General features: G+C 48.1%; 1 protein-coding gene across 3 annotated transcripts in view; it reads right to left on the bottom strand.

Moving 5' to 3' along the window:
- Positions 1-3500: 3500 nt before the first annotated feature.
- The window catches only part of NFYC (nuclear transcription factor Y subunit gamma), a 28719-nt gene continuing 16691 nt past the window's right edge, over positions 3501-15528 (bottom strand). For 2 of the 3 annotated variants that reach the window (XM_058040172.1, XM_058040171.1), the window contains exons 6-10: positions 11186-11359; positions 9612-9770; positions 5661-5768; positions 4900-4959; positions 3501-4325 (exon numbers count right to left, since the gene is read on the bottom strand). In XM_058040172.1, coding sequence (XP_057896155.1) covers positions 4206-4325; positions 4900-4959; positions 5661-5768; positions 9612-9770; positions 11186-11359 — 621 coding nt within the window. In that variant the 3' untranslated portion in view covers positions 3501-4205. The remainder of the gene's footprint in view (positions 4326-4899; positions 4960-5660; positions 5769-9611; positions 9771-11185; positions 11360-15528) is intronic. The other variant, XM_058040173.1, reaches the window with a different exon arrangement.

The raw sequence follows: 15528 nt of genomic DNA, 5'->3' as shown, positions 1-15528 counted from the left end.
CCTTGGTGGCCCTGGCTGCAGGTGGAGACTCCAGAACCTTCACCGGGAGCGCCGTCCCCTGCTCCAGGGTCCCTCGGGGGTCCTGCACCCACAGGACCTCCATGGCAGGGGATTTCCTTGGAAAAGGGTGGCCGGAGGTGGCAGATTTGGGGGGGACAGTAGCCCTGGAGGGGACAGCAGCTTTGGGAGGGGGACAGCAGCTTTGGGAGGGGGACAGCAGCTTTGGGAGGGGGACAGAAGCCCATGGAGGGGACAGCAGCCCATGAAGGGGACAGCTGTCAGCAGCCAAACCCGCAGCAAACCGAGCGTGGCAGTGCCCGGTGCTGAGCTCATCACCCCCAGGAGAAACGGGATCTCCGTTTGGCAGGGAAGCGCTGCTGCCTCCTCCTCCTCCTCCTCCTCCTCCTCCTCCTCAGCTTCATCCCGGCTCCCTGGGGGTGTCACCAGCTCTGCTTCTGTCGCACTTGCCCTGCAGAGGTGGCACTCCCTGTGTCACACACAGAAGGCCCCATGTCCCCTCCGTGGGTGCCATCCCTCTCTGGAGGGACGCGTGTTTGCCTCTGTGTCACCCCAGGGCGCCCCATTTGTCACCGCGGTCCCCTCGGTGGATCAAAGGCAGCCGTGAGTCCTTGCAGGGAAGGTCTGGCTCCTGTCAATGCCCCGGGTTCCAATCCCTGTGACAAACCGTGCTGGCTGTCCCCAAAGCATCCATCCCGTCCCAGTGTCCTCTGGGAGGGCTGGCAGAGCTTTACCTCTGTTATCACCTAAATAAAAAAAATAACTTTTGCCCCATTAAGGTTTATTTCAATGTTAAAATCCACATCTTATATAATGAGGTTAATTAAATACACACTCTCACCATGTTTATTACTCAGCTCTCTGCCCTGATCTGAGTCCGAGGAGAAAATTCTGTTCTGAAACTGTTTCTGTGCCTTTAACAAACCCTATTTTTGTGTATCTGATCGTGAAGGTTTTTGCTGACCATGACCACATTTTCCCTGCCCAATTCCACACAATCAGGAATTAAAATAATCATCCCGGCCGCCCCCAGCCCCTCTGATCCCTCAGCACTCAACAGGGTTTATTTTTTTATTTCCAGCTGAATTTCATTCACTTCATGCAACAGCTGGAAACTCCCTTGAGGAGCAGCATCTCCCTCCCGTTTTCTGTCCTTTAAACGATTTATTCCCATTCAAGTTTAACCAATTTCCAGCAAACCCAGTAAAGAGCTTTTCCTCAGCAGCCTGAGGGGGCTGATAAAGGCGAGCAGCGCCCGTTCCGCTCTCCAGCTCTGCCTCCCAGGTCTCTCTCCATCCCCACAAAGCGGATTCCCAGCTCTCCAGACCCAAGGGAGGCTTTTCCAGAGGGGTTTGGGGGGGGCACAGGAGGTCACTCATCTCCTCTGGTGGTGGGATCAGAGATCCAAAACCCCATCCCGGCTCTCCCATCCCGGCTCTCCCATCCCGCTCCAGCCCAGAGCAGAGACAAGGATGCAAATGTTGGGAGAAAGGACCCCCGAGCCCCCAAATCCAGGAAAAGGGACTTCCGAGCTCTCAATTTCAGGGAAAGGACCTCCGAGCCCCAGATTCCAGGGAAAAGGACCTCCAAAACCCCGTCCTGGCTCTCCCATCCCGCTCCAGCCCTTCCCGCAGCAGCCCGGAGCAGACACAGGGATGCAGATATCGGGAGAACGGACCTCGGAGCACCCAAATTCCAGGAAAAGGGACTTGTGAGCCTCCAATTCCAGGGAAAGGGACTCTCAAGTTCCAAGGAAAGGAGGGACCTCTGAGCGGCCGGTTCCAGGGAAGGCGGCTCCAAGCTCCCATTCCGCCTGCCCCATCCTGGTTGTCCCTTCCTGGCTGTCCCATCCCACTGTCCCATTCCCCTTGTCCCATCCCTGTCCCATCCCCGTCCCGTCCCGCTCCAGCCCTTCCCACGGGAGCCCTCTCGTGGCCGATCCCACTCTCGGAGCTTTCCCGAAAAGTTCTTTTTCCACCCCAAATCCATCTTTTCCCAGCCCAGGGGATGCTGCTCCAGCCTGGCACATCCCGGCTCTGCTCCACACACCGGCGGTGCTCCGACAGCTGCAAACTTCCCTTCCCTTCCCTTCCCTTCCCTTCCCTTCCCTTCCCTTCCCTTCCCTTCCCTTCCCTTCCCTTCCCTTCCCTTCCCTTCCCTTCCCTTCCCTTCCCTTCCCTTCCCTTCCCTTCCCTTCCCTTCCTTTCCTTTCCTTTCCCTTCCCTCCCGCTGCTCCCAAAAATCTTGGAAAATTCGGGAAAAACCCTTCAGGAATCAGGAAAAGGGACATTTACAAATATTTACAAATATTTACAAATATCCCCAGGAGAGCCAAAGGCTGAGGCTTTGCTTCCCTTCCCGCTGAGCCTGGCAAGGGGCACCTGTGCCAGGATAAGGGGACATCTATGATGGGGTAAGGGGGACACCTGAGCCAGGTAAAGGGGGAAAACTGTGGCACCAGGTGGCACCTGTGCCAGGTAAAGGAGGAAAACTGTGCTGGGACAACTGTGCCAGGAAAATGGGGTTAATTGTACCAGGGACACCTGTGCCAGGTAAAGGGGAAAACTGTGGCACCAGGAGGCACCTGTGCCAGGTAAAGGGTGGCACCTGAGCCAGGTAAAGGGGGAAAACTGGGCTGGGACAACTGTGCCAGGAAAAAGGAGTTAATTGTACCAGGGACACCTGTGCCAGGTAAAAGGGGCATCTCTGCCCAGGCTGGGGGACACCTGAGCTGGGACAAGGGGGACAGGGATTCAAGGTGTGACAATTCCAGGGATTCAAGGTGTGACAGTTCCAGGGGTTCAAGGTGTAACAATTCCAAGGATTTGAGGTGTAACAATCCCAGAGATTGAAGGTGAAACAATCCCAGAGATTCAAGGTGTAACAACCCCAGGGATTCAAGGTGTGACAATTCCAGGGATTCAAGGTGTAACAATCCCAGAGATTCAAGGTGTAACAATCCCAGAGATTGAAGGTGTAACAATCCCAGGGGTTCAAGGTGTGACAATCCCAGGATTCAAGGTGTAACAAATCCCAGGGATTCAAGGTGTGACAATCCCAGGATTCAAGATGTGACAATTCCAAGGATTCAAGGTGTGACAATCCCAGGGATTCAGGGTGTGACAATCCCAGGGATTCAGGGTGTGACAATCCCAGGGATTCAAGGTGCAACACTTCCAGGGATTTGAGGTGTAACAATCCCAGGGATTCAAGGTGTAACAATCCCAGGGATTCAAGATGTGACAATCCCAGGGATTCAAGGTGTAACAATCCCAGAGATTCAAGGTGTAACAATCCCAGGGATTGAAGGTGAAACAATCCCAGAGATTCAAGGTGTAACAATCCCAGAGATTCAAGGTGTGACAATCCCAGGGATTCAAGGTGTGACAATCCCAGGGATTCAAGGTGCGACAATCCCAGGGATTCAATGTGTAACAACCCCAGGGATTCAGGCCCAGCAGCTCATGGACAGCACACAAGGATTTGACAAAAGCAAATTTATTTCCTTTCATGAAGCTTATATTACATGCATGGACCAAAGCCAGGACAACAGGTAACAGCAGGGTTGGGGTTTTGTCCAGATTCCATCAGTTCTTCTGGAATCCAGAGGCCAAATTCAAGGATTTTTTTTTGCTCTTAAAAAATACAATCATAATACAAGGAATGTTTTTTTTTTTTTTATTTTGTTTCATTTCAATTCCTCCTCCTCCTCCTATTCCCTGCATACAGCAAATGCTCCAAAAAAAGGAGGCAGGAGAGAAAAATCTAAACCACATACACTCCCCCCACTAAAAATTCCCTAAAACCCACTGAGATGGGAGGACCAAACCTAGAGAAAAAAAATACAAAGAGAACAGCAGGAATAGAGCTCTGACAGGAGCAGTACCCTCAGGATTTTCCTAGAAATAAAAACATTTCCCACGTTTGTTCAATGAGATGCTCCAAATCCCTTCGGATGGCTTCTCCCAGGGTTTGGAAAAGCAGCTGGATACACAAAGATTGGTTTGGAAAATAAAAATATTGCATTCTTGGCAGAGTCTGCTGGATATCCTGGATATTCTGGATAATCCCAAGGCCAGCAGAGAGAGGTGGAGATGGCAGAGCCTGCCACAGGCTCAGTCCCAGGGGTGCTGCTGGGTCTGGCAGAGGTTCAGGGCTGGATTTGGGGACTGTCCCCAGGTCCCTGCTCAGTCCCCTGTCACCTGTGTGGCCTGGGTGTCCGAGCTCTGGTTGGTGGACTGGATGAACATGGGCTGGGTGATGTCCTGGCCCGCTGGCATTGTCACCTGCTGGATCTGGTACAGCTGCTGCAGGCACAGAGGGGGACACAGGAACTCTGTCAGTGCTCAGCACACCCAGAAGCCCCCAGATTTGATCCCCAAAACCCCAAACCCACCATGAGCTGCCACCAAATCTGCTGCTAATTCCCAGCAAAGTCCTTCTGGGAATTGCTGATGCCCAGGCTCACATCAGGGCCCCTCTGGACTTCCCAGAGCAGCTGTGGCTGTCCCAGGATACCTGAGAGGAGTCCAAGGCCAGGCTGGACAGGGCTTGGGGCACCCTGGGACAGTGGAAGGTGTCCCCCACATGGTTGGAGCTTTAAGGTGCTTCCAACCCAAACCATTCCATGATTTAAGATACTTATACAACATCCAGATGTTAAAACTTTTATTCCTGAATTAGGAATTTAGGATTTCACCCAGAGTGCCAGGGATTGGATTAATTCAGAGCACAGGCAGCAGAACTTTAAAAATCCACCTGGATTGTGGATTTGTGCCACCTGGCACAAGATTCCCTTACCCTGCTGCTGGCCAGCAGTGTTTTATAAGGAAGAAAATGAGGATTTAGGACCCTGAGCCCCTTGTGCCCCCCAGTTCTTACCTGTCCATCCGTGAACTGGCTGAACTGCTGCTGCCCCTGCTGCACCTCCGTCTGCGTTATCTACAGAGATAAGAGCAGCTGATCACTGCCAGCCCTTCCCAGAGGCTCACAACCCCACCACCACCATCCTGCTGCTGCCTGGGGAGAGGTTTTTAACCTCAGCCAACTTTTCCAGCACCCCAACCACGAGAGGAACGGCAGCCACGACACCTCCAGACCGAACACCACCTTCCAGACCAACACCAGGTCCTTCCAGACCAACACCAGGTCCTTCCAGACCCCAAACCAGGTCCTTTTAGACCCCAAAACCACGTCCTCTCTGCTCCCCCCAAGGAGAAGGTGGCCTCCAGATTTTTATTTATTTTTTTTCCTCTAGCAGGTGTGGTATTTTCCAGCTGGGAAGGATCCCTCAGCCTCAACGCCGCTCCCGACGTTTCTGCCTTTCCTGCACGGCTCCTCCCTCACCCAGGCAAGAAGGAGAAGGAAAGAAAAGGTTGATAAGCCCAAAATGTTACCTGCAAGCAGCTCAAAAGCAGCAGGAGCTTCACCCAGAGCCACACACACACACACACACACACAAACGAGCTCTGCATGCACCTCTCACGGACACCTAAAGGAGGTTTCCGCTACGCTCCTTCATTTTTAATTAAAAAAAAAAATAAACTCTGACAAAAACAAGAAAAGAAAGTAGGAATCCTAACCCAAGAGGTGTTTCAGGAGCTGGGGAAGAAGCCTTGGAGGCAGCTCTGTGGAGTGCATACCTGCTGTGCATTGGTTGCAAGCGTCTGGATCTGCCCCTGGACTACCTGGGTGCCTGACACGGGTTGGGCTAAGCGGATATACTGCAGCTGGCCAGCATTCAACTGCACCTGGAGACAGGTGGAGGGGGCAGGGAAAGAAAATGAAACAGGTCACTCTGCACCCTCAACACACAGCAAAAATTCCCTGCTCGATTCCACCACGGGAGCTGGAGTTATTGGGGAGCTTTGCCCTGGAGCTCCACGGAATTCTGAATCAAAGGTAAAACCCCAGGGGCACAGAGCTCCTGGATATCCCTGAGGCACCACATTCCTCCTTTTTTTCCAGCCTGGGAAGGGTCAGTTAGTAGCTAAAGCATATTAATGGCTCAGTTTCTCAAGGATTTGGAAGCAATTTTGGTTACAAGGATTAAGTTTTACTCCTTTGAGGCAGCGTTTCACATCAACTGTTAGGAGCTGAAAACACCAAATCATATCCTGAACCTCTATCAAATCCTGCACTCCTCATCAAATCCTGCACTCCTATCTTATTTTGCACCCCAATCAATCATATCCTCCCAAAAATTAAGGAATAAACAGGAATTTTCCCCACAGAGATTGCAAAAACCAAAAATATTTTGGAGCCTTTGAAGGCCTAACATATCCTGCACCCCTATCAAATCCTGCATCCCTATCAGATCCTGCACCCCTATCAAATCTTACATCCCTATCAAATCCTGCACTCCTATCTTATTTTACACCCCAATCAATCATATCCTCCCAAAAATTAAAGAATAAACAGGAATTTTCCCCACAGAGACGCAAAAACCAAAAATATTTTTGGAGCCTTTGAAGGCCTATCAAATCCTGCATCCCTATCAAATCCTGCACCCCTATAAAATCCTACATCTCTATCAAATCCTGCACCCCTATCAAATCCTGCACCCCTATCTTATCCTGCACCCCAATCAATCATATTCTACCAAAAATTAAGGAATAAACAGGAATTTTCCCCACAGAGATTGCAAAAACAAAAAATATTTTTGGAGGCTTTGAAGGCCTAAAATATCCCGCACCCCTATCAGATCCTGCACCCCTTATCAAATCCTGCACCCCTTATCAAATCCTGCACTCCTATCTTATTTTGCACCCCAATCAATCATATCCTCCCAAAAATTAAGGAATACACAGGAATTTTCCCCACAGAGATTGCAAAAACCAAAAATATTTTTGGAGGCTTTGAAGGCCTATCAGATCCTGCACCCCTATCAAATCCTGCATCCCTATCAAATCCTGCACTCCTCATCAAATTCTGCACCCCAATCAATCATATCCTGCCAAAAATTAAAAAATAAACAGGAATTTTCCCCACAAACAAAGCCAGCAGAGATTTCAAACCCCAAAGATATTTTTGGAGCCTTTGCAGGCAGCTCTCTGCTCACACCTGTCAAGTCCCACCTGGCACAAGTTTCAGCTTTTTGGTGTCTGTGATTTGTGTGAGAGATTCAACCCCAAATTTATTCCTTAAATCACCTAAATTTGGATGCTTGGGAATGTGGGACATGAAGAAAATAGAGTTAATACACACCTGAGAGCAATAAAAATGTCACAGATACCACTGCTGGATTTTCCTTCTGTTATTTAACTTTACAACATTGAAATTCAGCTTTAAGGGTAATTTCATATAAAAAAAAAAGTGTTTTTTTTTTTTCTTTTTAAGAGAAAGAACACACAGAACACTCTAAAAAACTGCTGACTGATAAAGAAGTGCCTGGCACATGGTGCTGGCACCAACTCTCTCATTTGTGTCTGAAAGCTCCAAAACTATTTCAAGAGCAAATAAAACTACCCCTGAGCAATAAAATTCAATAAAAATTTTGTTTCTGCCTTGAGAACTGCAGGGAGATCAAGTTTTCCATGCTGGGGGAATTAGGTTTTAATTACATCATTAAATGATGGAAGAGATTTGGGAAAAGTTCTTTCAGCAAGGAGAGGAAACTCTAAAGAACCTGCCTAAAATGAGGCCTGGGTAAGACAAAGATCAAATTTAACATAAAATTCATATGGCCAAACAATTATCACTTCATTGATGGATTCACTTCCAGTTTTTCTCTGTTAAAAATTCACTTTTCCACTTTATTTCTGGAATAAAGAGCAGCAGGGAGTGTGCACAGCAGCAGGAACATGTGGAAAATCAGGAGTAAGATGCTCTCAACATTCCAGAGGTAATTCCAGTTTCAGGAGAGTTTCCAACTCTGTTTGGGTGATCCAAGATTCATTCTGAGCCCTCAGAGTGCACAGAGCTGACAGAAGATGGCTCTGATTGTGCCAAAAGAGAAAGGAAATAAAAGGAAAAAAATAAAGGGAAAAAAATAAAAGCAAAGCAGGAAGAGCAGAACAGATCAAGGACTGGAATTCTGTGGAGCCAAATCCAAATTTTTCTCCAAGTTTTATTTTATTTCACTTGCTGGAAGTTCCTTCAGCACCAACTGTGGCTCTTCAATAGAAAAATCCTCTTGGTTGCAGGCAAATAGGATTTCTCCTGGATGGGTGGCTGGAAATTTGGATTATTCCATCCCAAATTCAGTCTTGGAGCTGTCAGAGATCCAGGTAGTCCCAAAAAGATTCCAAACTCCAACCCCTGGCAGCTCCTGGGGAGCAGCCACAGCTCCCTGTTCTCCCACAATGCCAGGAAAGAGGGAGAAAAAAGCAAATTCTTGGTCAAAACCAGACCCCAGAATGCCTCCAGTCTGTCCAAAACCACAGCATCACTTCCCAAAGGATCCCCCTGGATTTTCTTCAGGAGGTTTTGGCTCCTTTGTAAGGAATTCTTGCTCCCAAGAGATGTCCAAGCCCCTTTCTGGAGTTCCTGGAGATAAATCTGAGCTGTTCTTTTCTTGCTGAGGATCCGCTGGAGATTTTCCATAATTCTTTGAGGAACAAATCTCTCAGAGAGATTTTCATAAGGAAAAGAAGAGAAAAAAGACAAGGAAAAGAAAGAAAAGGACAAGAAAATGAAGAGAAGAAAAAGAGTTCCTTGTAGTAAAAAAGACAATTTGGGAATTTCTTCCTTTCTGATCAACACCTCAAGGCAGCAGGAATCAGCTGAAGAGTCAAGAGATGAAAAGAGCTGGAAAAATCCGGCACTGCCCCAATCCAAACCCTTTCCAAGATGCTCTGACCACAGAGGGAAGCTCAGCAAGGCTGGAAAGGCAAAACCTCTGTGAAAGCTCCAATTTCACAGCAAAACTGAAATCCAAGTGCAAAGCCTGGCCCTGGGTGACCTTTGGAACACAGATCTGGCTGATTTTTATTTATTTTTTCCTCTAACAGGTGTGGTATTTTCCAGCTGGGAACCAAAAGACACAGTTTTGTTGTAATTCTAAGTTAATGTGTTTTTTTTTACTTCTGTGTTTACTTAAGACACATTTCAGAAAGTTTGGGTTACATTGGGCACCCAAAATCTCATTTTTAAGGCCGATGTACAAGTGAGGAACCAGAAAAAATCTCCTGGTTCTGCAAAGCCATTTCTCCAACCAGCTCCAAATATTTTGGAGAAATATTTCTTTTAACATCAAAGTTTATTAATAACTCCCAGATGGCAACTTTCCCACTCAGCCTGCCAGGTCACGATTTCAGATTGCAGAGGCACAACCAAGTAAAGGCAAAAGAAATGAATTCTCATTTATTCAAAGCAGGCTGTGGTGAAGAACTGAGGTTTTAGCCAGGAAATATTTGATTTACTGCTTCCTAATCCCAACTATTTCACTCAGGGGAAGGTGTTTGGGGTGGGCAACGAGTCTGGATTAAATGAGTGAAGATTTATTTCCCCCTTGGTTGGTTTTCCTAAGTGCAGGAACCACACCACTCAATCCAAACTTCCTCTGCCAGTTAACAAAGCAAACAGAAACAAGCCTCATGCTCACAAATTTGCTCAGGGAGACTTTTCCACCTTTATTCCTGGCCAAATCTTACCGGGATTTGTTGGATTTCTCCCGTGTTGGTGATGATTTGCTGCATCACTTGCATGGTTTGTCCTGTGCCGCTCTGAGCCTGCTGGCTCTGGCCCTGGGGCTGGGCCTGCACGATCTGCACCTGCTGCCCCTCTCCCACCTGCATGGTCACAGGGGTGGTCTGCACAAAAAATGAACAAAGGTGAGCATCAGGAGGTGGGAAATCTGTGATATGTCAGGATTGGGGCAGGCTGAGCCTGTCCTACACCCACTGATTGCTGCTGGGTTGGGGCAGGTCTGTCCTACACCCATAAACTGTGGGGATTAAAACACCACAGATGGAGCTCAGAGCCTGGGTGAAGCACTTTCCTAGAAGACCTGACCCAGGAACAGACCAGGAACCCCATTTGGCCCTGAAAAGCTGAGGCTGTCCCACAGAAATATCCAAGGTAAGGCAGGATTGGAACAATTGGGATGGCCCTAGAACAAACACCCTGGAAGGTCCTTGATCATGGAACAGGTGAGATTTCAGTTCCTTCCCTCCCAATCCATGGATTTAACCCATGATTTCCCTACTGTCACTGATGTTCCTGAGCAATCCTGAGGACTCCCCTGGCTCAGCTGGGCCTGCTCATTGCTGGGGTTGGGGCAGGCCTGTCCTACACCCACTGATGCTGCTGGGTTGGGGAAGGTCTGTCCTACACCCATAAATTGTGGGGATTAAAATACCACAGATGGAGCTCAGAGTTTGGTGAGGCATTTTCCTAGAAAATCTGACCCAGGAACAGGACCAGGAATTCCATTTGGCCCAGGAGAGCTGAGGTTGTCCCACAGCAATGTCCAAGGTAAGGCAGGACGAGGACTGGAACAATTTGGGACAATCCCTGGAACACCCTGGAAGGTCCCTGATCATGGAACAGGGTGAGATTTCAGTTCCTTCCCTCTTGGAAGGATTAAACCCATGATTTCCATGCTGTCACTGATGTTCCTGAGCAATCCATCCCTGAGGATTTCCCTCAGGCCTGGCTCGCTTGGCCCTACTGGGGCTGGGGTTAGGGCAGGCCTGTCCTAGACCCAGATTAAAACACCACAGATGGAGCTCAGAGCCTGGGTGAGGCACTTTCCTAGAAGATCTGACCCAGGAACAGGACCAGGAATTCCAATTGGCCCAGGAGAGCTGAGGTTGTCCCACAGAAATGGTCAAGGTAAGGCAGGACAAGGATTGAACAACTTGGGTCCCTGATCATGGAACAGGTGAGATTTCAGTTCCTTCCCTCCCAACCCATGGATTAAACCCATGATTTCCATGCTGTCACTGATGTTCCTGAGCAATCCACCCCTGAGGACTCTGTCCTGGAGGATCTGACCCAGGAACAGGACCAGGAACCACATTTGGCTTAGGAGAGCTGAGGTTGTCCCACAGGAACGTCCAAGGTAAGGCGGCAGGACAAGGATTGGACCAGGGTGAGATTTCAGTTCCTTCCCTCCCAACCCAACCCAACCCAACCCAACCCAAGGATTAAACCCATGATTTCCTCACTGTCACTCATGTTCCTGAGCAATCCATCCCTGATGATTCCCTCAGGCCTGGCTCACCTGGCCCTGCTGGGGCTGGGCAATGATGATCTGGCCCGGTTGGATGGTGGTGGTGGCCGTGGTGGTCTGCTGGCCCTGCTGCTGGCCCTGCACCTGCACTGCTGCTGGCTGCTGGGCCAGGGTGAAGTAATACTGCACGGGCTCGGCCGGGGTGACGGCCTGGCGCACCTCCTCCTGCAGGGAAACAGGGAATGGGAACATGGCCAAACATCCCCCCCAGACACATCCCCTGGCAAAGGAGCAGCTTCAACATCTCCCTCAGAACACTTCAAACAAGCCAGGGTGAGCTGGTAAAAGTTTGGTCGTTGAGCTCTGTGGAAATCAGGTGCCCTGGTACACCTCCTCCTGCAGGGAAACAGGGCATGGGAGCATGGCACCCACGGCCAAACATCCCCCCCAAACACATCCCCTGCTAAAGGAGCTTCATCTCCCTCAGAACACTTCAAACAAGTCAGGGTGAGCTGGTAAAAGCTCCATTGTTCAGCTCTGTGTAAATCAGGTGCCTGCTGCACCTGCAGGGAAACACCAGGAATGGGGATAGGAACATGGATCCCACCTGCCCCACAGCCAAACATCCCCCCAGACACATCCCCTGGCAAAGGAGCTTCAACATCTCCCTCAGAACACTTCAAACAAGTCAGGGTGAGCTGGTAAAAGCTCCATTGTTGAGCTCTGTGGAAATCAGGTGCCCTGGTACACCTCCTCCTGCAGGGAAACTGGGCATGGGAACATGGCACCCACGGCCAAACATCCCCCCCAAACACATCCCCTGGTAAAGGAGCTTCAACATCTCCCTCAGAACACTTCAAACAAGTCAGGGTGAGCTGGTAAAAGCTTGGTTGTTGAGCTCTGTGGAAATCAGGCGCTTGGTGCATCTCCTCCTGGGCAGGGGAACATGGCACCCACCTGCACTATGGCCAAACATCTCCCCAGACACATCCCCTGGCAAAGAAGCTTCAACACCTCCCTCATTCGGGGTTTTGAACCCTTGTTCCACGAGATAAAAGTGAATAGAAGCCCCCCAATAGTAAAGTCCCTCAGAACACTTCAACAGTCAGGGTGAGCTGGTAAAAGCTCCATTATTCAGCTCTGTGGAAATCAGGAGTGTTCCCAATAAAGTGTGGATAATGAGCCTTAAAACCCTCAGCACCTCGAGGAAATGAATCAAACTGCCAGAGCTGAAAGCCATGGAACTTCCTCATGGGTGAATTCCATGCAAACACCCCAGGAAAACTGACAGAGCCACCCAACCCCTCATCCTGAGCTCATTCCCCACCTTTCACCGAGCTCTGTCGTCAATTAAATCATGATTTGATGCTCACTGTTGTGCCTGCAGTTATTTATTTAAACCCAGCTTTTCCAGGCTGACAAACATTCCCTGCTGTGGGAAGAACCAGAGGATCTGCTCTGCCTCCCTTCCTCTGCTTTCCTTCACCTCAGCAGAGACAAACCCCTCATGATCAACAATATTCCATGATATTCAGAGATTTTGGGATGCAAATACTCCAGGATCAGAATTGCTGAGCTCCTCAGAGCAGTTGGATGAGGGCAGATGCAGCTCCCAGACGTTCACTCCATGGCAGAAGGCGTAAACAATCCTCTCCCAGCCACCTCGAGTTCACAGCTGAGAGTGTAGGATGTTTACACGTGCTACAACATGGGACATTCCCACTCCAGCAGCCTGCTGGAATCCCTCAGGCTTCCCCTCCAGTAGATCCAGCTGGGCAGGAAAAGGAAAATTCACATTAAACTGGGTGAGCAGCAGGCTGGACTGAGGAGTTTGTTGGCTTAGAAGTTGTTTTTTGGAGAGCAGAACAACTCTGGAGGTTTCCCAGAGTAAGAATCCCAAAAATTCAACAGATCCCAGTTGGTTGTAAAAAAAGACCAACTTTGAGCCTGGCTCTGAGGGCAAACATTATCACAAGCACCACTAAACACAACATTTCCGACTCCTGCAGCTCCCTGTTATTCCCATTCCTCTGAAGGAAGGAGTAATAATATTCAATATCCAAAATATTCAAATATATGAGGGTGTAGGAGGTGCTACAACATGGGACATTCCCACTTCAGCAGCCTGCTGGAATCCCTGAATTTCTCATGGATTCCCCTCCAGTTGATCCAGCTGAGCAGGAAAGGAAAATTCACATTAAACTGGGTGAGCAGCAGGCTGGACTGAGGAGTTTGTTGGCTTAGAAGTTGTTTTTTGGAGAGCAGAACAACTCTGGAGGTTTCCCAGAGTAAGAATCCCAAAAATTCAACAGATCCCAGCTGGTTGTAAAAAAAGACCAACTTTGAGCCTGGCTCTGAGGGCAAACATCATCACAAGCACCACCAAACACAACATTTCCTACTCCTGCAGCTCCTGTTATTCCCATTCCTCTGAAGGAAGGAATAATAATAATAATATTCAATATATTCAAATATATTTTCACCAGGCAGGTGTGCAATGAAGCAGAGCTAGGGCAGCTCTCAGCCCAGTCCTTGGGTTATTTCTGGAGAGCTCCAATCCCCAATTCCAGCTGAATCCTGGAATAATGAAGGCCACTGAGACTCCCCTGAGCATTTATTGCAGGATGCTCAATCCTGTTTGCAGGAATGGCTTTAAATCCAAATTTGCTTCCACTCCTCCTATCCCAGCATTTGACATCTTTTATTTCCAAGCTGGAGCTCTCAGAGCAACACAACATCAGGATTTTATTTCCAGCTCCTCCAAAAACCAACACTGCTTTGTCAAAGAAGAGATAAATACAGATTGTAACAGCAGGAAAAATTAAAAAAAAATAAATTAAAATAAATCCAGCTTTTCCACAGGATTTTCTTTGTAAAGTCTTAATCTGCATTTTTACATTCTCCATTTAACTTTTGCTGCTGGAAAAAGCATTCCTGGTGATCACAGATGGCTGAGGAACATCTCCCCAAACCTCATTTCTCATTTCCACCCAAAATTCCCAGGATTTCCTGGCTGGGATGGATCATAAATTATCCCAGATGCTGGAAAACACTCCTCAAGTGCTGCAGGAAAATTCCTTGGATTCCTGAGCTTGGATGTTGTGTAATCACAAGGTCCTGATGGGAATCAAGCAAGGAGAAAACACAGGGAATGCTCTCCCTGCTAAAAATACAAAAGTGCAGGAATGAGGCACCTCAAGGATAATAATAAAAAAAAAAAATAAAGTGGATTTCCAGTGCCAGAATGGAAATTTCAATGGTTCAAACTGTAAAAGAAGTTTTTTGCCTTTTAATTAACACCAAACTAATGAGTGTGGGAGGAATCATGAGGATTTCTGTTGATATTTCTATTTTATGTTGAGTTCCCAGCACACCTGGCATGCTGATTTTAACCCCAGGAACAGCAGGATGGATTCTCCCGGATTCTGGGACATGGAAAAGTGTTTTCATTATTTTCAATGAAATTTCCAATGCCAGAATGGAAATTTCAATGATTCCAACTGTAAAATAAGTTTTTTGCCTTTTAATTAACACCAAATTAATGAGTGTGGGAGGAATCATGAGGATTTCTGTAGGTATTTCTATTTTATGTTGAGTTCTCAGCACACCTGGCATGCTGATTTTAACCCCAGGAGCAGCAGGATGGACTCTCCCAGATTTTGGGACATGTTTTCCTAATTTTCTAGACCTTCTGGAAATCAGGATGGGAATTTAAAGCCAGCTCAGGGCAACATCCCAAAAGAAGAGGTTTGGATTTTATTCCCCCCCTTCATTGTCACTCAGGAGCAGCACCAGCCTCCAAAATCCAGCTCCAAATGGGAATGCTGCTCTGTACACTCAGAGCAGACAGAATTTTCCATGCTAGCCAGGATTTAGAGTGGAAAAGGAGAAAAAAATTCAATTTTAGAAACAAACTTCCAAGCCAAGCTGTTCCACAAGGTCCCAGCTCCCTCAGATTTTTGGGACAACTTAAATTTGTCCACACTGCAAACCTTCAGAAGCAGCAGAAAGGAGTTGTTTAAACAATAATAAACAATAATTTTTTTTTTTTTTAATTATTGAAGGAGCAGAATTCCCCAAACCTTGAGGGGATCCCAGAGGTTTTATCCAGCAGGAAGGGGGTGAGGAATCCCTGCAGCCCAGCTGAGAGCAGCAGCCTGCTGCTGTAAACATCCGACTGAAAGCTCCTTCCAGAACCTTCCAGCTTCCAGTCAAGGATGTTTACAGAGGCACTGACTGCCCCAAAGGATGCAGGAAAGGGATTTTTCAAACCAAAATGTACAAAAATTAATTTTTTTTTCCCAATAAAATTCTTCCCACTGGCTCCATTTGGGATCAGAACTGTGCAGGAGTGGGTTTGGGTCGTTGGTCAGACTGGTGTGGTCTCCACTAAA

This window comes from Melospiza georgiana, chromosome 24 (assembly GCF_028018845.1).
Source record: "Melospiza georgiana isolate bMelGeo1 chromosome 24, bMelGeo1.pri, whole genome shotgun sequence".
Taxonomy (NCBI): domain Eukaryota; kingdom Metazoa; phylum Chordata; class Aves; order Passeriformes; family Passerellidae; genus Melospiza; species Melospiza georgiana.
This window is presented reverse-complemented; position numbering and strand designations above follow the sequence as displayed.